Genomic DNA, 25,435 nt, shown 5'->3' with positions numbered 1-25,435 from the left:
TCGCCTGAAGGGGCTGCTGCTGCAGGAGCTCCGCCAGCGGCCTGGGAGGTGTGCATTTTAATGGACAAATCATTAAATTGTCGAGTCAGGACCTGCACCTGATCGACCACCTGTTGCAACGTATTTTGAGGGGTATGCTCCATATTTCCACAAAATTTCAACAGGAGTATTAGGCTGCTGAATATGTTATGCACACCAGTGCCTGCAGGAATGTACTAGTGTCTGAACTGTTATGCACACCAGTGCCTGCAGGAATGTACTGGTGTTTGAACTGTTATGCACACCAGTGCCTGCAGGAATGTCCTGGTGTCTGAATGGATAGGGATGCAAAACTAATGAACTCACAGACAGACTGGGGAATATGACATTACGTACACAGAAGATGATAGGGTAACAAAATAAACACAAAGTGAACAGAGAAGCCCAGAGGCTACGAAACTGGGTGTCTCCCTAGTATTAGTAATGCTCAGATGGAAAAAGCAAGATGTTGTGTTTTAATACGTAGAGACCCCGAAATGCTGTTGCTAAGGGCACCAGCAAAACCCTAAAGGGTTACCAACAGGTGTGGCAGTAAACTCCTTGGTCAGAGATGGAATGATAGACACAAGGAGAGTCTCCACAATCCTAATCCTCACTTGCAGTGCACAGGTTCAGCTTACTGCCACTAAACTGACACCTGAACACCTTGCACAGTGAGACAGGATTTAGGCAGGCAAGTCTGAGAATACAGCCGCAAACTTGCTAAGTTCACAGAGTAGCAAAAGAACCCCAGCAAGTTAAATGACTGACTCCAGTCTTACTGCTAGGTATGGATTGGCAGAGTGTAGTACCAAATCCCCAGGCCTATTTGCAGTAAGCAACAACAAATACAAAGCTACACAGTACTGGCTAACTTTCAGGAACTGACTAACCAACAAAGATTCAGCAGCATCTGCTTAACCTGAGAAGAGGCATTATATAGCAGGTGCTGTCCACGCCCCACTCAGACCTCACAGACTGTGAGCACAAAAACCAGCACCGGATTCCCTGCCGTGCACAGAGCCTGTAACCACTGCACAGCAAAAGACCCGAACCGGAGTATCAGCTGCGCTCAGGTTACTCCGCTAGCACTTGTCTCCCGGTTGCCATGACGACGTGGCAGCACAGGGCAGGAGACCCTAACAGAAACAAGCAAGAGTGCTGCACCATGGAAAGGCTATTTGATTCATCTTTGTGAAGGCACCAGCGACAGATATTTCTAAGGCTAACACGGAGTGCCGGACCGCAGCAATTTATATATATATATATATATATATATATATTTCATATATATTTTAGCAGCACTCCCAACAAACAGATCATAACATTACCGATGCTCTCCTGAGTAACCTGGTGGGGTTACAATCATATGCGGGACAATGTAGGTGCCACTCGGATACATTTTAGAACCACAGCAGGTTTACATCAACGTTTCAAAGTCTTTTATTCACTTTGTCTTCAGGACAAATGCATCACAAACAAACATACACGTGTAGACATTCTGGCGCGTGGCTTCGGTATGCAGACGCCCACAGATGGCGTCATCATCCTACACCCATTACCAGAGGCGTATCTAGAGCGGAGGGGACCCGTGTGCAGTCTCCGTGTATGGGCCCCTCATCTACCGTAGCCGTCAGCGCCGCTGTTAGCGCTCTGAGCACTGAGACTGAAAAAATGACCGCCCCACCATTTTTTCAGAGTCCTGTGCATGCGCTGTCAAGTCTCTAGTGCTCAGTGCACAAGCAGCTGCGGTGCCAGCTACGGGAGAGGAGGGGGCCCACACACGGTCTCCGATGGACGCCGGAAAGGTAAGTATAGAAGAAATGGGTGCAGTGTGTGCGTTGGGGGGGGGCCCTCTGGACCCAGGGGCCCGTGTACACCGCACACACTGCACCCATTATAGATATGCCACTGCCCATTCCCAGGGAAACCTAAATACAAACACCAGTAAAGCACATATTGCACAGTACAGAGGCAATAAATCATAGGTACACTGACAATACAATCAGACCAGACTTCATTGGATGGCCACAAATACCAGGTTACATGCATACTGTATAAGGGTAACAGTTTACACGATCATAAACAAATCAGTTATATTAAAAAGCAGCTATAAACTGTTAATGCAGACCTTATTTATATTGCACAAACAAGATAATGAGCTAAAATGTCCTCATAATAACACTTGCATGTTGCCGACACTATAATAGCAATAACAAGCAATAAAGATTTTGAAAAAAACACCTATAAACTATACGTACATGCTGAGCAGCTATAATGAACACATTGTTGCAAAATGTAAATGCAATTTTTGTAACTAATTCTTCCAATGTATCACCAGTATAATGACGACAGAGAAACAGAATGATATTGACATGAAAAATACCTGCAAATAGTAAAGTATAGGAAACAAAGCAGCCCTAGTGTCTCATTAAGGCCACGAGGGGCCAAAGTGCCTAACCTGTGAATCCACCTGGACTCCTTCCTCAGCAAACATAATGATCTATCACCACCTCGTATTGAGGCCGGAACATGATCAATGATGATGTAGCGCATTACAGCTTGCAAAAAATGGCATGCCACTGGTTGGTCACTATATCTAGTGGCTAAGGCTGACCTCACCGAAGACTTGTGATTTGTGATGTGTTCTTTTAAGGTACGGTCAGTTTTTCCTACATAACTTAATCCACAGAGGCAGGTTAAGAGATAAATTATATATTTGGTAGTACAGGTTTAATTTAATTTCTCTGATGTCCTAGTGGATGCTGGGTACTCCGTAAGGACCATGGGGTATAGACGGGCTCGTACTATATCTGGTGTGCACTGGCTCCTCCCTCTATGCCCCTCCTCAAGACCTCAGTTAGTATCTGTGCCCGGCCAGAGCTAGATGCACTCTAGGGGCTCTCCTGAGCTTCCTAGAAAGAAAGTGTTTGTTAGGTTTTTTATTTTCAGTGAGATCTGCTAGCAACAGACTCACTGCTACGAGGGACTGAGGGGAGAGAAGCGAACCTACCTGCGTGCAGCTAGCTTGGGCTTCTTAGGCTACTGGACACCATTAGCTCCAGAGGGATCGAACACAGGCCCAGCCTCGGTCGTCCGGTCCCAGAGCCGCACCGTCGTCCCCCTTGCAGAGCCAGAAGACAGAAGGCGAAGTTGAAAATCGGCGGCTGAAGACTCTGGTCTTCATTAAGGTAGCGCACAGCACAGCATCTGTGCGCCATTGCTCCCTCTGCACACCACACACTCCGGTCACTGATGGGTGCAGGGCGCTGGGGGGGGGGGGGCGCCCTGGGCAGCAATTAGAGTACCTTACATGGCAAACAGCACATAATACAGTTTTAATAAGCTGTATATGTGCATTAACCCCCGCCATTATACATAAAAAATGCGGGAGAAGCCCGCCGATGAAGGGGCGGGGCTATCTTCCTCAGCACACCGGCGCCATTTTCTCTTCACAGCTTCGCTGGAAGGACGCTCCCCAGACTCTCCCCTGCAGTTCCAGACGTCTAGGGTAAAAAAGATAGGGGGGGCACATAAATTTAGGCGCATAACTGTATATATAAGCTGCTATAGGGGAAAAATCACTCTGTATAGTGTGCATCCCTGCATTATATAGTGCTGTGGTGTGTGCTGCTGGCATACTCTCTCTCTGTCTCCCCAAAGGACTTGGTGGGGTCCTGTCCTCAGTCAGAGCATTCCCTGTGTGTGTGCGGTGTGTCGGTACGGCTGTTTCGACATGTTTGATGAGGAAACTTATGTGGAGGCGGAACAGGAGCCGATAAGTGTGATGTCACCCCCTGCGGGGTCGACACCAGAGTGGGTGGATATGTGGAAGGTATTAACCGACAGTGTCAACTCCTTGCATAAAAGGTTCGATGACATAACAGCTGTGGGACAGCCGGCTTCTCAGCCCGTGCCTGCCCAGGCGTCTCAAAGGCCATCAGGGGCTCAAAAACGCCCGCTACCTCAGATGGCAGACACAGATGTCGACATGGAGTCTGACTCCAGTGTCGACGGGGATGAGACTAATGTACAATCCACAAGGGCCATCCGTTGCATGATTACGGCAATGAAAAATGTGTTGCACATGTCTGACATTAACCCAGGTACCACTATAAAGGGTATTATGTTTGGGGAGAAAAAGCAACCAGTGGTTTTTCCCCCATCAGATGAGTTGAATGAAGTGTGGGAAGAAGCGTGGGGTTCCCCCGATAAGAAACTAGTGATTTCTAAAAAGTTACTGATGGCGTACCCTTTCCCGCCAGAGGACAGGCTACGTTGGGAGACATCCCCTAGGGTGGATAAGGCGCTCACACGCTTGTCAAAAAAGGTGGCACTGCCATCTCAGGATACGGCCGCCTTAAAGGAGCCTGCTGATAGAAAGCAGGACGCTATCCTGAAGTCTGTATATACACACTCAGGTACTATACTGAGACCTGCAATTGCTTCAGCATGGATGTGTAGTGCTGCAGCAGCTTGGTCCGATACCCTGTCAGATAATATTGATACCCTAGACAGGGATACTATTTTGCTAACCATAGAGCATATTAAAGACGTAGTCTTATATATGAGAGATGCACAGAGGGATATTTGCCGGCTGGCATCTAGAATTAATGCAATGTCCATTTCTGCCAGAAGAGTATTATGGACTCGGCAGTGGACAGGTGATGCTGATTTTAAAAGGCACATGGAAGTTTTGCCTTATAAGGGTGAGGAATTGTTTGGGGATGGTCTCTCGGACCTAGTATCCACAGCGACAGCTGGGAAGTCGACATTTTTACCTCAGGTTTCCTCACAGCCTAAGAAAGCACCGTATTATCAGGTACAGTCCTTTCGGCCACAAAAAGGCAAGCGGGTCGGAGGCGCTTCCTTTCTGCCCAGAGGCATGGGAAGAGGGAAAAAGCTGCACCAGACAGCCAGTTCCCAGGAACAAAAATCCTCCCCCGCTTCCTCTAAGTCCACCGCATGATGCTGGGGCTCCACAGGCGGAGCCAGGTGCGGTGGGGGCGCGTCTCCGGAACTTCAGCGACCAGTGGGTTGGCTCACAGGAGGATCCCTGGGTTCTGCAAGTGGTATCTCAGGGATACAAGCTGGAGTTCGAGGCCACTCCCCCTTGCCGTTACCTCAAATCTGCCTTGCCGGCTGCTCCCAAAGAAAGGGAGGTAGTACTGGACGCTATTCACAAGCTGTACCTCCAGCAGGTGATAATCAAGGTACCCCCCCTTCAACAGGGGCGGGGTTACTATTCCACAATGTTTGTGGTACCGAAACCAGACAGTTCGATGAGACCCATCCTAAATTTAAAATCCTTGAACACTTATATAAGGAAGTTCAAGTTCAAGATGAAATCGCTCAGGGCGGTTATTGCAAGCCTGGAAGAGGGGGATTTTATGGTTTTTTTGGACATCAAGGATGCATACCTGCATGTCCCCATTTACCCACCTCACCAGGAGTACCTCAGGTTTGTGGTACAGGACTGTCATTACCAATTCCAGACGTTGCCGTTTGGTCTGTCCACGGCACCGAGGGTATTTACCAAGGTAATGGCCGAAATGATGATACTCCTTCGAAAAAAGGGAGTTATAATTATCCCGTACTGGGACGATCTCCTTATAAAGGCGAGGTCCAGGGAGCAGTTGCTAGTCAGTGTAGCACTATCTCAGGAAGTGCTGCATCAGCACGGCTGGATTCTGAATATCCCAAAGTCGCAGCTGATTCCTGCGACGCGTCTGCTGTTCCTGGGTATGATTCTAGACACAGAACAGAAGAAGGTGTTTCTCCCGAAGGAGAAGGCCCAGGAATTATCATCTCTGGTCAGGGACCTCCTGAAACCAAAACAGGTGTCGGTGCATCACTGCACGCGAATCCTGGGAAAGATGGTAGCTTCTTACGAAGCGATTCCCTTCGGCAGGTTCCATGCGAGGATCTTCCAGTGGGATCTATTGGACAAGTGGTCCGGATCGCATCTTCAGATGCATCGGTTGATCACCCTGTCCCCGAGGGCCAGGGTGTCTCTGCTGTGGTGGCTGCAGAGTGCTCATCTTCTCGAAGGCCGCAGATTCGGCATACAGGACTGGGTCCTGGTGACCATGGATGCAAGCCTCCGAGGTTGTGGGGCAGTCACTCAGGGAAGAAACTTCCAAGGACAATGGTCGAGTCAGGAAACTTCCCTACACATAAATATTCTGGAACTACGGGCCATTTACAATGCCCTGAGTCAAGCAGAATCCCTGCTTCAAAACCAACCGGTGCTGATTCAGTCACGGCAGTTGCCCATGTAAATCGACAGGGCGGCACAAGAAGCAGGATGGCAATGGCAGAAGCCACAAGGATTCTTCGATGGGCGGAAAATCACGTGATAGCACTGTCAGCAGTGTTCATTCCGGGAGTGGACAACTGGGAAGCAGACTTCCTCAGCAGACACGACCTCCACCCGGGAGAGTGGGGACTTCATCCAGAAGTCTTCAAGCTGATTGTACACCGGTGGGAATGACCACAGGTGGACATGATGGCGTCCCGCCTCAACAAAAAGCTAAAAAGATATTGCGCCAGGTCAAGGGACCCTCAGGCGATAGCTGTGGATGCTCTGGTGACACCGTGGGTGTACCAGTCGGTTTATGTGTTCCCTCCTCTTCCTCTCATACCCAAGGTACTGAAGATAGTAAGAAAGAGAGGAGTAAGGACAATACTCATCTTTCCGGATTGGCCAAGAAGAACTTGGTACCCAGAACTACAAGAAATGATCTCAGAGGACCCATGGCCTCTGCCCCTCAGACAGGACCTGCTACAGCAGGGGCCCTGTCTGTTCCAAGACTTACCGCGGCTGCGTTTGACGGCATGGCGGTTGAACGCCGGATCCTAGCGGAGAAGGGCATTCCAGATGAAGTCATTCCTACGCTGATAAAAGCTAGGAAGGATGTGACAGCAAAACATTATCATCGCATATGGTGAAAATATGTTGCTTGGTGTGAGGCCAGGAGGGCCCCAACGGAAGAATTCCAGCTGGGTCGATTTCTGCACTTCCTAGAGGCAGGAGTGACTATGGGCCTAAAATTGGGATCCATAAAAGTCCAGATTTCGGCCCTGTCTATTTTCGTTCAGAAAGAACTGGGAGTGCTGCATATTCAGCCTCCTTTTGTGCCTCCAGTGGCACCTTGGGATCTCAACGTGGTATTGGATTTCCTAAAATCACATTGGTTTGAGCCACTTAAGACCGTGGAGTTAAAATATCTCACGTGGAAGGTGGTCATGCTGTTGGCCTTGGCTTCGGCCAGGCGGGTGTCAGAATTAGCGGCTTTGTCATGCAAAAGCCCATATCTGATTTTCCATATGGACAGGGAAGAACTGAGGACTCGTCCCCAGTTTCTCCCTAAGGTGGTATCAGCGTTTCATTTGAACCAACCTATTGTGGTGCCTGCGGCTTCTCGGGACTTGGAGGATTCTAAGTTACTGGACGTAGTCAGGGCCCTGAAAATCTATGTTTCCAGGACAGCTAGAGTCAGAAAGACTGACTCGCTATTTATCCTGCATGCACCCAACAAGCTGGGTGCTCCTGCTTCGAAGCAGACAATTGCTCGCTGGATCTGTAGCACGATTCAACTTGCACATTCCGCGGATGGACTGCCGCATCCTAAATCTGTAAAAGCCCATTCCACAAGGAAGGTGGGCTCTTCTTGGGCGGCTGCCCGAGGGGTCTTGGCTTTACAACTTTGCCGAGCTGCTACTTGGTCGGGTTCAAACACTTTTGCAAAATTCTACAAATTTGATACCCTGGCTGAGGAGGACCTTGAATTTGCTCATAAGGTGCTGCAGAGTCATCCGCACTCTCCCGCCCGTTTGGGAGCTTTGGTATAATCCCCAGCATCCACTAGGACGTCAGAGAAAATAAGAATTTACTTACCGGTAATTCTATTTCTTCTCTAATTTCTTGTAGTCCGTAGTGGATGCTGGGAACCCGTCCCACGTGCGGACTCTCTGCAATACATGTATATAGTTATTGCTTAACTAAAGGGTTATTGTTATGAGCCATCTGTTAATGGGGCTCATTATTGTTTCATACTGTTAACTGGATATAGTTATCACAAGTTGTACGGTGTGATTGGTGTGGCTGGTATGAGTCTTACTCTGGATTCCAAATCCTTTCCTAGTAATGTCAGCTCTTCCGGGCACAGTTTCCCTAACTGAGGTCTGGAGGAGGGGCATAGAGGGAGGAGCCAGTACACACCAGATATAGTACCTAATCTTTCTTTTAAGAGTGCCCAGTCTCCTGCGGAGCCCGTCTATACCCCATGGTCCTTACGGAGTACCCAGCATCCACTACGGACTACGAGAAATAGAATTACCGGTGAGTAAATTCTTATTTCCTGCCACTGTGAGGATAACAAAATAATCGGCCAGTCACAACAGATCTGTAGGTTGCGCAATTAAGATACCTGTAATAACCATTATGACGGGCTAGGAAAAGGACTCACTCTGTGCTACACCTTGCTTTGTGATTTCTTCACCCAATCCCTGACATTCCTGCCACGAGTTTAACAGGTCATGATTTTAGTTCCACTCTGATTCAAATGCACATCTGTAGCCACAACTGGCCAATGGAATTTAGTTATTTTAGAAATACCACTGCTAGCAACATTAAAATAGTTAACCCATTGTACACAATCATCAATTCTATGCTGGTTGCTTTTCAACAACAACTGTTCCTTGGTTTTCGCCAACAACTCCAGATCATAACTCCTGGCTGAGAATTCCTGTATCATATCATCAATATGTCTACTGGCATACTTAATATCCCTGCAAATCTAGATCGCATGTATAAACTGCGAGTAAGGTATCCCAAACTTCATGGTTCTTATGTGAAAGCTACCTGCATGAAGCAATGTATTTCTATCGGTCAGTTTCTTATATAATTAAGTATGAATAATACCATCATGAAGCTTTACCAACACATAATAGTTGACTGTACGTGCATCAACATTGCAGGTAAATTTCACTGGATGGTCAGACAAACTGTGACATTCCATAAGTGACTCAAACATTTGCTGAATATTGGACCAAATAATGAACAAATCATCTATGTACCTAACATATAGCTGAATATGATTTGTAAATGCATTGTCATAAAAAAATAGATCTTGTTCAACCATGAACATGTAGGCATTGGCATTCTATGGAGCCATACTGGACTCCATTGCAGAGCCTAACACCTGTAAATAGAACCGCCCATCAAACAAAAAAAATTGCAAGTATGGACCATCTCCAACAGTTCTTATATGTGTGTAACCTGGAATTTGTGGCAATCCGATGATGTCTGGTCTGATCATATTGTCAGTGTACCTTGGACTCATTGTCTCTGTACTATGGTATACGTGTTTTACTGGTGTTTGTATTTAGGTTCCCTTGGTAACGGGTGTGGGATGATGATGCCATCTGTAGGCGTCTGCATAGCGGATCCGTGTGCTAGGATGTCTACATGTGGTGTGGGGATCCTTTTTAAAGGTATGTTTGTTAGTGATGCATTTGTCCTGATGACAAAGTGAATAAAAGACTTTGAAACATTAATGTAAACCTGCTGTGTGTCACGATCTGGGTAACAAAACAGACATTCTTACCTCTTAAGCGCCTATCCAAGCTATCACTGCGCTCAAGGTCCGGTTGCTATCAACGTTGTTCCCACGGCTATACAGCTTCGCCAGCCCATGATGATCGACTCACAGTCTCAGCTATCCACGGCTTCTATGCCTCCGCCGTTGCTGCTAGGCCGCAGCCATATGTGATACAAACATAGTTTCCCTCCTAAACCAAACATGGGTGCTGCCATGTTTGATCGGGTCACATGATCCCAGTGAGTCTATCCTGAGCATCCTGCTGTCCAGCTGATTGTCCCAGCCAATCCCCGCACACTGGCTGCTTTAAGAATGCTGGGTAAGGACTGCCTAATCACCAGTGCTATGATTGTCATACCCTGTATGGTTGTTTGCTCTCAGCTGCTTCCAGGTTACCTTGCTCCACGAGATTCCATTTTGTCCTGAGACCTGAGTTCCATCCAGCTTGCAGCTCTGCCTGGCTCATTGGTGTTCTGCTATGGATCTCTAGCTTTATCAGTGTTCCACCATCGATACTTACCTCCGTCAGTGTTCTGTCATCGATCTCCTGCTCCATCTGTGTTCCGCCATCGATCTCTAGCTACATCGGTGCTCCACTACCAATATTGGTATCCTTCCTATCTATATAGTGGTCAGTAACTTTGTGCTTAATTATATTGGGACTTCATCAGAAGTTTACACTGCACCTCAGTCTGCTGTTGTGTGCTCACCTATATTGGGACTTCATCAGTGGTTCACACTGCATCTGATATTACATCTTGCCATTGATGTAACATCTGCTACAGCATTTCCTCTGTTTCTATGCCTATGTTACTGCATTATCTGTGATACCGTGATACTGATTATTGAGTCTATTACCATCTGCCGCTATCTGTACTATCTCGCGTGCTGAATAAAAGTACTTATTTTATTTACATTCTCCTCCATTCTGGTCACACCTTTGGGCCTACGCTCAAGTAACACCATATCTTGGTTTATGTATAAGAACTTTATTAAAGCTCCCAGGTCATACTTACCGACAATCTGGCTGCCCCCTCCGGGAGGAGGCAGCCAGGTCAGAGCAGCAGGGGCGTTGAGATGGTGGAGGCTGACGTTTAGGGGCAGGATTGTGGGCGTGTCCCTCAGACCCTACCCACCTCCTCACCCATCCGCGCAACCCTCCTATCAACCCCCCTCCACCCGTAGCATCTACAGACACCCTCCCCCACACCGCAGCAACCACCCCGTACCTCCCGACTCCTCACCCATAAGCGCACCCCCTCCACCATTTCAATCCCCCTCAACCCGTAGCATCTACAGGCACCATCCCCCACACCACAGCCATCCCTTCCCCACCCGCGCCACCCACCCCTCCCCCACCCTCTGCACCCCCACAACCGCCCCTCCCCTACTGCCCCTTCCCTCATACCACTGCACCTGCCCCTCTCCCACCCGCACCACCCATGCCTTTCACCCCCACACGACACTTCCCAACCCTCTACTCCACCTGCAGCACCCCCCTCCCCCACCCATTGCATCCACGCACCCCCGCACCTGCCCCTCCACCACCCGCAGCACCTCCGGACCCCCTCCCCCATCCACCGCACCCCTGCAACCAGCCCCTTCTCCACCCGCAGCACCTTCGGAACCCCTCCCCCATCCCCAACAGCACTGCACCTCCCATGCCCCCTCCCCTCCACCATTTGCACCGCCTCCAGACCCCCTCCCCCATTCGCACCCCCCCAGCACCTCCAGACCCCCTCACCCATCCGCGCACCCCCCTATATAAACCCCCTTTCCACCCGTAGCATCTACAGACACCTTCCCCCACACCGCAGCAAACCCAGCACTTGTCCCTACCCCACCCGTGCCATCCACCCCTCCCCCACTCTCGGCACCCCTACCCCTCCCCTACCGCCCTCGGACCCCGTCCCTCACCCACAGCAACTCCCGCAACCACTCCTCCACCATCCGCGGCTCCTCCGGACCCAATCCGCAACACCTTCGCACCTGCCCCTCTCCCACCCGCGGCAACCATGCTCCTCCCTTTCACACGGTACCTCCCAATCCCCTACCCCACCTGCAGCACCCCCCTCCCCCACCCATAGTATCCACGCACCCCCGCACCTGCTCCTCCATCCACCCGCAGCACCTCCACATCCCCTCCCCCATCCACCGCACCCCCGCAACCAGCCCCTTTCCACCCGCAGCGCCTTCGGAACCCCTCCCATATCCCCAACAGCCCTGCACCTGCCCCTCCCCCACCCATGCCCCCCCTCCCCCCAGCACCTCCCACCCGCGACACCCATTCTCCTCCCCTACCTCCCGACCCCCCTCACCCATCCGCACACCCCCATCCACCTGTAGCATCTACAGACACCCTCCCCCACACCGCAGCAACCCCCGCAACTGTCCCTTCCCCACCCGCACCACCCACCCCTCCCCCACCCTCGGCACCCCCACAACTACCCCTCCACCATCCGCGGCTCCTCCGGACCCAATCCGCAACACCTTCGCACCATGCTCCTCCCTTTCACACGGTACCTCCCAACCCCCTACCCCACCTGCAGCACCCCCCTCCCCCACCCATAGTATCCACGCACCCCCGCACCTGCCCCTCCATCCACCCGCAGCACCTCCGCACCCCCTCTCCCATCCACCTCACCCCCGCAACCAGCCCCTTTCCACCCGCAGCGCTTTCGGAACCCCTCCCATATCCCCAACAGCCCTGTACCTGCCCCTCCCCCACCCATGCACCCCCTCCCCCCCAGCACCTCCCAACCCCCTCACCCATCCGCACACCCCCTACCCGCATCAACTCCCCTCCACCCGTACCATCTAAAGACACCCTACCCCACACGACAGCAACCCCCGCAACTGTCCCTTCTCCACCCGCACCACCCACCCCTCCCCCACCCTCGGCACCCCCCCTCCCCTACCACCCTCGGACCCCGCCCTCCACCAGCTGCTACCCCCTCCACCACCCGCGGCACCTCCTGACCCTATCCGCCAAACGATCGCACCTGCCCCTCTCCCACCCGCGACACCCATTCTCCTCCCCTACCTCCCGACCCCCCTCACCCATCCGCACCCCCCCATCCACCTGTAGCATCTACAGACACCCTCCCCCATCAGCAGCAACCCCCGCAACTCTACCATCCACACCCCTCCCCATCCGCCCCCCCTCCACCTGCAGCATCTACACACACCCTCCCCCATCCGCCCCCCCACACCCACCCCTCTCCCCCGTGGCACCCCCACACCGCCTCAGAAAACCACACCAGCCCTTCCCCCACCCATAGCACCTCCGGACCCCACTGCCACGCCCATCCCCACCCGCAGCACCTCCCAACCCCCTCCCCCATCCGCCCCTCCACCTGCAGCATCTACAGACACCCTCCCCATCCACGGTCCCCCCACCACACCTGCCACATTCTCTACATCATGCCCTGCAGGTGTAGTTCACGTCGACGCTCCCTTCAACATCAGCTGCCCTTACATTGCGCAATATTTTACCACTAACAACAGTAGGAATGCAGGTAATACTCCATATAATACATTTATTCAACCACACAAAGGCGTGCAGGGGTTAAGAGGGCGTAGCCCCCTACGACGGTGTGAAGAGCGCCCGTAGGGTGCGATGAAGCACCTAGTAGATATATATATATATATATATATATTATATATATATATATATATATATATATATATATATATATGTAGATATATATATATAGATATATAAATGGATGCAGTATGATATCCCGATGGATGGGATGCTGGTGGTCAGAATCCCAACAGAGGCATCCCGGCCATCAGAATCCCGACAGGCCCTCCAAAAGTTCCCAAACCATCACCTCCCCGCTGCCTAACCCTAACCTCCCCTTCCAAGTGCGCACACACACATACAGGCATTGGTATTTGACTGCCGGGATCCTGTCCGCCAGCATTTTAACTACATCCCAGATAAATTATGTATATATATATATATATATATATATATATATATATATAAATAAAATATATATTATATATATATATATATATATATATATATATATATATACACACAGATAGATAGATAGATAGATAGATAGATAGATAGATAGATAGATAGATAGATAGATAGATAGTATAAGGCAGCAGGGTGACCCGCAGGCAGCATGCAGAGAGGGTACTGCTGCTGAGGGTCCTGTAAAAAGAGGAGGGGGCGGGCACACCCCCCTGTGTGCTGCTGGGGGAGGGGATAAGCAGCAGCCCAGCATCTCCGACAGCAGCAGCATCACTGACAGCAGGCGGAGGAGGAGGAGACGCCGGGCCAGCAGCAGCAGTACTGACAGGAGCAGATCACCCGCAGACAGGTCTGAGCGTTACCCCGGGGTATGCTGCGGGAGCGCCGTCACCGTTGCACCCCTATATAGCGCTGTACGGCCACCGGTGTACCCTGTATAGCCAGAGCCAGCAGCGTGCCTGTCACCCTGGCATCATAGGTACCCCCTGGCTGAGGGTGCCGTGTGTCCGCATACACGGGTAGCCGGCACTGTGCGGGGTGCAGGCGGCATCTTGCCCCTTTAATAATTGAGACGGAGCGATGTGAGTCGCGCAGGTGGGGGGTGGGGCGGTGGTAATCCCAGGCTGCTGCTGCCGGGGAGGATAACAGGCAGGGGGAGGAGGCGGCGCAGGAGCTCGGTGCTGCTCATCTGAAGAGGATCGCTGCACCGGAGGCCGGCCAGGTGTGATGTGCGCTGCCGGTGGGATCGGATGGGCATTTCGCATAGTAGCTATGGGGGCACCGCTGTGTCAGATGGGGGGAAGGGGGGGCAGTAACCAGGATACGGGAAGGATGATCTCTCTCTGCACCATCCATATTGCTGCCTCATCCATAGCTGTGGCTGCTAGCGGGGGGGCTGTACTGCATGTGTGTAGGTGTGTGCGGTACGGCCACTGACCTGGGCTTTGTCTGTTGTGACAGGAGAGAAGATGTCGGGACAGACGCTGACAGACCGCATCGCAGCCGCACAGTACAGTGTGACGGGCTCGGCCGTGGCCCGGGCAGTATGCAAGGCGACCACTCATGAGGTGATGGGGCCCAAGAAAAAGCACCTTGACTGTAAGTAGCCTGCCCCCGGGCCTGGCACCTGTGCGTGTAACGCTGCGCAGCCCCCGCCTCCCCGGTGCTCGGTGTGAGGCTCCATCCAGCACAGACCGCCGGTGTACAACACTGACCATTACCCTCATTTACCTGTTTCTCTATGAGTGGGTGTAGCAGTGAGGGGTTACTGCCTGGTGTCCGGGTGTCATTACTGTCATGTGTAGATACCTGCAGGCCGGCTCAGGCCCTCTATGGGGTCACTGGAAATTCCTGTGGAGAAGATGGGCCCTGCTATCTAGAATGGGGGAATTACATTCATTCATCTGTGCACTGTGGGTGTTAGCTTTGGTACTGGCTTGGCAGAAAATACAGTATATACATTCTGCACTACTGAATGGCGTGCGTGTGTGTTTGCATCCTAACACGAATAGCAGCTACTGTATGTACATTTTGATTTCATTCCATGTCTCCTCCTGCTGCTTTCTTCTTTGACCTTCGTTCAACCTTTTTATACACTACAACAAAAATACTGATCAGTTGGAAACAGATTATCATTCATTTATTATTGCTGTCACACACCCCTGGTTCATTCTGTGTAATGTACGTTCTGCTGTGAGACCCCTATGATTGGCTATCTTGGGTCTGGATTGACCTCTAAAAAACTGTTACGTTCTCTTGTGTATTGGAAGGAATTGGTTGGTTCATTTATAGTATGAAGCTCTGACTTTGATCTATGCATTCTGTTGTTGGTTTGGGCCTATTGCGTTTTTATATATTTGGTCAATTGCCACACTGTGTAAATAGACCTCTGCTCATTTATCACATATAATATATATTATAATATAAAATATGTGTGTGTCTGAAGTCTGTGGAGACTGGCAGTCCCAGCATCATTGGTATGGCCTGGGTGCCTTTCCCAAATAATCCAGATATGTGTTGCAGTTCATTGGCCAGTGGATCTCAAACGGTGTGCCATGGTGCCTCAGGACACTTGCAGGAGTGCCTTGGATTGGTGGTACAGGACCAGTTAAAATTATTTATGGTTTATGACTTAATAGGCAAAATCAGAGCTGGTGGGTGCCAATCATGAAATATGTGGACTAACAGAAGCAAATCCAGTCCCTCACAACATAACTAAGCCTAATGATGACAAATAAACACAATATAAATAATGTAATATATATATATATTTCTCTATCGTCCTAAGTGGATGCTGGGGTTCCTGAAAGGACCATGGGGAATAGCGGCTCCGCAGGAGACAGGGCACAAAAAAGTAAAGCTTTACTAGGTCAGGTGGTGTGCACTGGCTCCTCCCCCTATGACCCTCCTCCAGACTCCAGTTAGATTTTGTGCCCGAACGAGAAGGGTGCAATCTAGGTGGCTCTCCTAAAGAGCTGCTTAGAGAAAGTTTAGTTTAGGTTTTTTTCTTTACAGTGAGTCCTGCTGGCAACAGGATCACTGCAACGTGGGACTTAGGGGGAAAGTAGTAAACTCACCTGCATGCAGAGTGGATTTGCTGCTTGGCTACTGGACACCATTAGCTCCAGAGGGATCGAACACAGGCCCAGCCGTGGAGTCCGGTCCCGGAGCCGCGCCGCCGACCCCCTTGCAGATGCTGAAGCGTGAAGAGGTCCGGAAACCGGCGGCTGAAGACTCCTCAGTCTTCATAAGGTAGCGCACAGCACTGCAGCTGTGCGCCATTTTCCTCTCAGCACACTTCACTGGGCAGTCACTGAGGGTGCAGAGCGCTGGGGGGGGGCGCTCTGAGAGGCAAATATAAACCTTATACAAGGCTAAAAATACCTCACATATAGCCCATAGGGGCTATATGGAGATATTTAACCCCTGCCTGACTGGAAAAATAGCGGGAGAAGAACCCGCCGAAAAAGGGGCGGGGCCTATCTCCTCAGCACACGGCGCCATTTTCTGTCACAGCTCCGCTGGTCAGAACGGCTCCCAGGTCTCTCCCCTGCACTGCACTACAGAAACAGGGTAAAACAGAGAGGGGGGGCACATTAATGGCTATATATATATATATTAAAGCAGCTATAAGGGAGCACTTAATATAAGGATATCCCTTGTATATATAGCGCTTTGTGGTGTGTGCTGGCAGACTCTCCCTCTGTCTCCCCAAAAGGGCTAGTGGGTCCTGTCTTCATTAGAGCATTCCCTGTGAGTTTGCGGTGTGTGTCGGTACGTGGTGTCGACATGTATGAGGACGATATTGGTGTGGAGGCGGAGCAATTGCCAAATATGCAGATGTCACCCCCCAGGGGGTCGACACCAGAATGGATGCCTTTATTTGTGGAATTACGTGATGGTTTATCTTCCCTTAAACAGTCAGTTGAGGACATGAGGCGGCCGGACAATCAATTAATGCCTGTCCAGGCGCCTCAAACACCGTCAGGGGCTGTAAAACGCCCTTTGCCTCAGTCGGTCGACACAGACCCAGACACGGGCACTGATTCCAGTGACGACGGTAGAAATTCAAACGTATTTTCCAGTAGGGCCACACGTTATATGATTTTGGCAATGAAGGAGACGTTACATTTAGCTGATACTACAGATACCGTAAAACAGGGTATTATGTATGGTGTGAAAAAACTACAAACAGTTTTTCCTGAATCAGAAGAATTAAATGACGTGTGTGATGAAGCGTGGGTTGCTCCTGATAAAAAGTTGATAATTTCAAAAAAGTTATTGGCATTATACCCTTTCCCGCCAGAGGTTAGGGCGCGCTGGGAAACACCCCCTAAGGTGGACAAGGCGCTCACACGCTTATCCAAACAAGTGGCGTTACCCTCTCCTGAGACGGCCGCACTTAAGGATCCATCAGATAGAAAGATGGAAGTTATTCAAAAGAATATATACACACATGCAGGTGTTATACTACGACCAGCTATAGCAACTGCCTGGATGTGCAGTGCTGGAGTAGTTTGGTCAGAATCCCTGATTGAAAATATTGATACCCTAGATAGGGACAATGTTTTACTGTCGTTAGAACAAATAAAGGATGCATTTATCTATATGCGTGATGCACAGAGGGATATTTGCACACTGGCATCTCGGGTGAGTGCTATGTCCATTTCAGCCAGAAGAGCCTTATGGACACGACAGTGGACAGGCGATGCGGATTCAAAACGTCACATGGAGGTTTTGCCGTATAAAGGGGAGGAGTTATTTGGAGTTGGTCTATCAGACTTGGTGGCCACGGCTACTGCCGGGAAATCCACTTTTTTACCTCAAGTCACTCCCCAACAGAGAAAGGCACCGACCTTTCAACCGCAGCCTTTTCGCTCCTACAAAAATAAGAGAGCAAAGGGCTTGTCGTACCTGCCACGAGGCAGAGGAAGAGGGAAGAGACACCAACAGGCAGCTCCTTCCCAGGAACAGAAGCCCTCCCCGGCTCCTGCAAAAACCTCAGCATGACGCTGGGGCCTCTCAAGCGGACTCGGGGACAGTGGGGGGCCGTCTCAAAAATTACAGCGCGCAGTGGGCTCACTCGCAGGTAGACCCCTGGATCCTGCAGATAATATCTCAGGGGTACAGGTTGGAATTAGAGACGGATCCTCCTCATCGTTTCCTGAAGTCTGCCTTACCAACCGTCTCTTCCGAAAGGGAGAGGGTGTTGGAAGCCATTCACAAGCTGTACGCTCAGCAGGTGATAGTCAAAGTACCCCTATTACAACAAGGAAAGGGGTATTATTCCACTCTATTTGTGGTACCGAAGCCGGATGGCTCGGTAAGGCCTATTCTAAATCTGAAGTCCTTGAACCTCTACATAAAAAAGTTCAAGTTCAAGATGGAGTGATAGCGAACCTGGAAGAAGGGGACTTTATGGTATCCTTGGACATCAAGGATGCGTATCTACACGTTCCGATTTACCCCGCACACCAGGGGTACCTCAGGTTCATTGTTCAAAACTGTCACTATCAGTTTCAGACGCTGCCGTTCGGATTGTCCACGGCGCCTCGGGTCTTTACCAAGGTAATGGCCGAGATGATGATTCTTCTTCGAAGAAAAGGCATATTAGTTATCCCATACTTGGACGATCTCCTAATAAGGGCAAGGTCCAGAGAACAGCTGGAGACAGCTTTAGCACTATCTCAAGAGGTGCTAAGACAACACGGGTGGATTCTGAATATTCCAAAATCCCATTTAATCCCGACAACTCGTCTGCTGTTCCTAGGAATGATTCTGGACACGGTTCAGAAAAAGGTTTTCCTTCCAGAGGAAAAAGCCAAGGAGTTATCCGATCTGGTCAGGAACCTCCTAAAACCAGGAAAAGTGTCAGTACATCAATGCACAAGAGTCCTGGGAAAAATGGTGGCTTCTTACGAAGCAATTCCATTCGGCAGATTCCATGCAAGAATATTCCAAAGGGATCTGTTGGACAAATGGTCAGGGTCGCATCTGCAGATGCACCTGCGAATAACCCTGTCACCAAAGACAAGGGTGTCACTTCTGTGGTGGTTGCAGAAGGCTCACCTATTAGAAGGCCGCAGATTCGGCATTCAGGATTGGATCCTGGTGACCACGGACGCCAGCCTGAGAGGCTGGGGAGCAGTCACACAAGGAAGAAACTTCCAGGGAGTATGGACGAGTCTGGAAAAGTCTCTTCACATAAACATTCTGGAACTAAGAGCAATCTACAATGCTCTAAGCCAGGCGGAACTTCTCCTGCAAGGAAAGCCGGTGTTGATTCAGTCGGACAACATCACGGCGGTCGCCCATGTAAACAGGCAGGGCGGCACAAGAAGCAGGAGTGCAATGGCAGAAGCTGCCAAGATTCTTCGCTGGGCGGAGAATCACGTGATAGCACTGTCAGCAGTGTTCATCCCGGGCGTGGACAACTGGGAAGCAGACTTCCTCAGCAGACACGATCTTCATCCGGGAGAGTGGGGTCTACATCCAGAAGTCTTCAACATGTTAATAGACCGTTGGGAAAGACCAATTGTAGACATGATGGCGTCTCGCCTCAACAAGAAACTGGACAAATATTGCGCCAGGTCAAGAGATCCACAGGCAATAGCTGTGGACGCACTGGTAACTCCTTGGGTGTACCAGTCAGTGTATGTGTTTCCTCCTCTGCCGCTCATACCAAAGGTATTGAAGATCATACGGCAAAGAAGAGTAAGAACAATACTAGTGGTTCCGGATTGGCCGAGAAGGACTTGGTATCCGGAACTTCAAGAGATGCTCACGGACGAACCGTGGCCTCTACCTCTGAGAAGGGACCTGCTACAGCAGGGTCCCTGTCTTTTTCAAGACTTACCGCGGCTGCGTTTGACGGCATGGCGGTTGAACGCCAGATCCTAAAAGGGAAAGGCATTCCAGAAGAAGTCATTCCTACCTTGATTAAGGCACGGAAGGAAGTCACCGTGAAACATTATCACCGCATTTGGCGAAAATATGTAGCGTGGTGCGAGGATCGGAGGGTTCCGACGGAGGAATTCCAACTGGGTCGTTTCCTACATTTCCTGCAATCAGGATTATCTATGGGTCTCAAATTGGGATCCATTAAGGTTCAAATTTCGGCCCTGTCAATATTCTTCCAAAAAGAATTGGCCTCTGTCCCTGAGGTCCAGACTTTTGTCAAGGGAGTACTGCATATACAGCCTCCTGTGGTGCCTCCGGTGGCACCGTGGGATCTAAATGTAGTTTTAGATTTCCTCAAATCCCATTGGTTTGAACCATTGAAAAAGGTGGATTTGAAATATCTCACATTGAAAGTGACTATGTTACTAGCCCTGGCCTCTGCCAGGAGAGTATCTGAATTGGCGGCTTTATCTTATAAAAGTCCTTATCTAATCTTCCATTCGGATAGGGCAGAACTGCGGACTCGTCCGCATTTTCTCCCTAAAGTGGTATCAGCATTTCATCTGAACCAACCTATTGTGGTGCCTGCGGCCACTAGCGACTTGGAGGACTCCAAGTTGTTGGACGTTGTCAGAGCCTTAAAAATATACATTGCAAGGACGGCTGGAGTCAGAAAATCTGACTCGCTGTTTATATTGTATGCACCCAACAAGTTGGGCGCACCTGCTTCTAAGCAGTCGATTGCTCGTTGGATTTGTAACACAATTCAACTTGCACATTCTGTGGCAGGCCTGCCACAGCCTAAAACTGTAAAAGCCCACTCCACAAGGAAGGTGGGCTCATCTTGGGCGGCTGCCCGAGGGGTCTCGGCATTACAACTCTGCCGAGCAGCTACGTGGTCGGGGGAGAACACGTTTGTAAAATTTTACAAATTTGATACCCTGGCAAAGGAGGACCTGGAGTTCTCTCATTCGGTGCTGCAGAGTCATCCGCACTCTCCCGCCCGTTTGGGAGCTTTGGTATAATCCCCATGGTCCTTTCAGGAACCCCAGCATCCACTTAGGACGATAGAGAAAATAAGAATTTACTTACCGATAATTCTATTTCTCGGAGTCCGTAGTGGATGCTGGGCGCCCATCCCAAGTGCGGATTATCTGCAATACTTGTACATAGTTATTGTTAACTAATTCGGGTTATTGTTAAGGAGCCATCTTTAAGAGGCCCTTTCTGTTGTCATACTGTTAACTGGGTTTAGATCACAAGTTGTACGGTGTGATTGGTGTGGCTGGTATGAGTCTTACCCGGGATTCAAAATGCCTCCCTTATTGTGTATGCTCGTCCGGGCACAGTACCTAACTGGAGTCTGGAGGAGGGTCATAGGGGGAGGAGCCAGTGCACACCACCTGACCTAGTAAAGCTTTACTTTTTTGTGCCCTGTCTCCTGCGGAGCCGCTATTCCCCATGGTCCTTTCAGGAACCCCAGCATCCACTACGGACTCCGAGAAATAGAATTATCGGTAAGTAAATTCTTATTATATATATATATATATATATATATATATATATATATATATATATATATATATATATATATATATATATATATATATATATATATATATATATATATATATATATATATATATATATATACACACACACATATATATATATATATATATATATATATATATATATATATATATATATATATATATATATATACACATATACATTTTTTTTTTTTTTCTAAATTTATCAATAAGAATCTTTTGGCCTAGGGGTGCCGTAACAAAAATTCTGATACTCTAGGGCGCCATGATTCAATAAAGCTTGAAAACCACTGGCTTAGTCCCAAATGGTCGATTTAACGTTTCCGTTTTTATCAATTCTTTTGTCAGAATCCGATTCTGACTAAAGTTTTAATAAAAATGTAAACGTTAATCATACATACGGGTCTAGGCTCTTGACTAGTTTTCATACTCCAGTCCCGAGGCATACAGAATAAAAAAACGTTTCCCAAGTGCGCTAAATAAGACTGTATCTACAATGATTCTTCCAGTGTTGTTTCCATAAGTTAGAATTGAATACTGGAGAAGATTTGTATCTGGGAACCAGAAACGGACGGAGGGAGTTGTGAAGATACTCCCTCTTAAGCTCGCACCTTGAAAAAGGTGAGGGAGTATCTATAGTTAAAGACCACACAACGAACATACTGGTTATCCTTTATTGTCATCATTTTAAACACATCTTTGTGAACACTATATGAGGAATTTTTATGTGAAAACTGTATTTGTTTTAACGTGTTATTAAAAATTTTTTTACTAATTGGCCTTGGGCCTCTTGTTTGGGCGACCATCTTTGTGAGGGGTGTCCGTTACAGGTTCCCAGATACAAATCTTCTCCAGTATTCAATTCTGACTTATGGTAACAACACTGGAAGAATCATTGTAGATACAGTCTTATTTAGCGCACATGGGAAACTGTTTTATATATAAAATATCTATCTCTATCATGAGTAATCCTGCGCTCGCATATGTAGTCTAAACAACAGTGGGGTGCTCATAGTGGTGATCTCCCTCAATGGGTAGACCCACAATATTTAGGAAAACGTCTAACAATGTGGAGGGGCACTCGTCCAATCAGAATGTCTTCAACGGCTTCAATTTCATAATCACTTTATTTCAGTCGATATCAGGCTTATTGTTGTCGACGTTTCGATCCTATATTAAGGATCTTTATCAAGACAAGTTTCCGTATACAAAGAATTATTTCAAAGCATCACATATTGATTGTCCAAAGGATCAATGTGGCATATTCAGACAGTGTTATGGCTGTACAGCAAATATTTCACAATTCATATGACAATTACAGAAGTAAATAAACTCTCAGCAATTAGATAACCAGACAACTGAAGTCATCACTCAGGATGGCTAATCAAGCCCATAATACTTCTACACATCTATCTATAATTATACAGGTTGAGTATCCCATATCCAAATATTCCGAAATACGGACTTTTTTTGATTGAGATAGTGAAACTTTTGTTTTCTGATGGCTCAAAGTACACAAACTTTGTTTAAAACACAAAGTTATTAAAAATATTGTATTAAATTACCTTCAGGCTGTGTGTATAAGGTGTACATGTAACATAAATGCATTCTGTGCTTAGATTTAGGTCCCATCACCATGATGTCTCATTATGGTATGCAATTTTTCCAAAATACGGAAAATTCAGATATCTAAAATACCTCTGGTCCCAAGCATTTTGGATAAGGGATACTCAACCTGTGTGTATATATGTATGTATGTATAATATATATATATATGTATGTATGTATAATATATATATATATGTATGTATGTATAATATATATATATATATATATATATATATATATATATATATATATATATATATATATATATTATACACACACAGGTTGAGTATCCCTTATCCAAAATGTCCCGCACCCATATATATATATATATATATATATATATATATATATATATATATATATATATATATATAATTTTGTTATGCCCGGCACTCCCAGTATGCTGTAATGAATCCGGGTGCCCTCCGCAATGAATAATCCATAAAGCAAACAAAGAAAGATGGCAGCGGCACTCCGTTTGAAATAGATGAAAAACGTGTATTTCAAATTCAATAAAACATCACAATGGTCACATATAGAACCAACGTTTCGGGGTCCTTGGACCCCTTTGTCAAGGCGTGAACAGTGTGTACTAGAAACCCACTTACCTTTTTATAGCACCCAGGTGAAACCCACACCAGGACGTGAGCATATATATATATATATATATATAAAGAAATAGAGACCTAGGCGCTATAGTACAGACGTGCGGTGGAAACCGTAATATAAAACAGTAATAAAAAACAGTAATGTAAAAACACTCGTTTAACTCTTTTAAGAGTAGCAGCTCGTAAACAAGATTAGTGTATGGTGTACACGTAAATAAAAATAGGTAGTGAAGAAAACAAGCGCTAATGAGTGTGGTGATAATTACAAAGGAAATGCTCAGGTGGGTTATAAAATTTGTATGGCCTTGGACACTTATCTGGTGGACAAGGACTTCCAGCCGATGTTCATCATTTTAGGATTAACATGTAAAAAGAAGAAACAGCAAACATGGTGTGTATCGTTCATAAATAAAAGCAATGCCTTTTTGCAGTATAGGGCACGGATTTAGGGAACTAGCTTATTCCCAAATAAATATAATCTGTAGCTTCACAACATAAAATACAGATTTAATGAACAATTAAATACAAAAACGCCTAGACAACACACGTACAAGATTTAAAATTATAAGAGATTATCTGTCCATTAAGGGGATAGGGGAGTCAGCAACAAACTGTCCCAGGAACATGAGATAGCCAAAGTTTATGCGTACAGGATAAAAAAAGTTCAAACGCTTATCTGTCCATCAAGGGGAGTTTCAGCAGCAAACAGTCCCAATGTGGCATATATTATATACCCATACAATAGACGTGGCACTCCTGGAGTCTTGTACAATGAAACTCATAAACAGGCAGTTTAGTAGGACAACGTTTCAATGCCTAATTTATTTGGGCATTTTCCTCAGGTTACAAACATACATAAAACAACATCTTACCTATAAAGACCACTAATCACCCAGGTGCTCATGCCGCGTGTGGCGTGTGGGACGCCGTCCGCTCCATCCGGCGCAGCTACAGTGACGTCGGTCTACGTCACTTCCCCTATGTGCATCCCATCACCATGGATACCTACATAACACAGGCTGGTTACCTAGATACAAAAAATAGCGCTGATCGCATGCGCCGTGTAATCCAACTGTTCTATTACTATCGTACTCGAACAGTAACCATAGATACCTAGTAACTGGATGTGGACTAATTACCAGCTGGGATTCACATATAGAATATAAGAGCCTGAAATATAATATAGGCAGTGGTGCCATATGCATAACTTAATCTACTCTGGTGTTGTGAGTAGCGTAGGCATAAAGCCTGTACCATGAAGTATACCATCAAAAGGGGGCATTAATGTAATTCATGTTACCGTGTGAGTATGGGAAAATCTCAATACTCATATTAATGATCATGTCGCCCTAATAACCTAGTAAACCTAAGTGTGTTAATACATGCTTACAAAAAATTGCTGGATAAAATCAGGTATGTGCAGCCACCTAGTGGGCACATGTCAATCAAAAACAATGCCAGACAGTTACATGTATGGAAGGAGGACCCATAGTGGCACACTAAAAAAATTGGTCTAAAAAGACAAGGCTGGCTGTGTGATTTATAAAAAGCAATTGAAGCCCTGGGACTCGTTGAGACCATTCGGATGGATGGTACCCAACCGATAGATCCAACGAGCCTCTAGTCTCAGGAGTTTGCCACCCCGATCACCAC

General features: G+C 47.9%; 1 protein-coding gene across 2 annotated transcripts in view; it reads left to right on the top strand.

The window, feature by feature from the left end:
* The first annotated feature begins 13,880 nt into the window (after positions 1–13,880).
* The window catches only part of SNAP91 (synaptosome associated protein 91), a 346,885-nt gene continuing 335,330 nt past the window's right edge, over positions 13,881–25,435 (top strand). For both annotated transcript variants that reach the window (XM_063916907.1, XM_063916906.1), the window contains exons 1-2: positions 13,881–13,963; positions 14,575–14,712. In XM_063916907.1, coding sequence (XP_063772977.1) covers positions 14,583–14,712 — 130 coding nt within the window. In that variant the 5' untranslated portion in view covers positions 13,881–13,963; positions 14,575–14,582. The remainder of the gene's footprint in view (positions 13,964–14,574; positions 14,713–25,435) is intronic.

The sequence above is a fragment of the Pseudophryne corroboree genome, chromosome 4 (genome assembly GCF_028390025.1).
Source record: "Pseudophryne corroboree isolate aPseCor3 chromosome 4, aPseCor3.hap2, whole genome shotgun sequence".
Lineage (NCBI taxonomy): Eukaryota > Metazoa > Chordata > Amphibia > Anura > Myobatrachidae > Pseudophryne > Pseudophryne corroboree.
The sequence above is the reverse complement of the archived record's forward strand: the minus strand, read 5'-3'. Positions and strand labels throughout refer to the sequence as shown.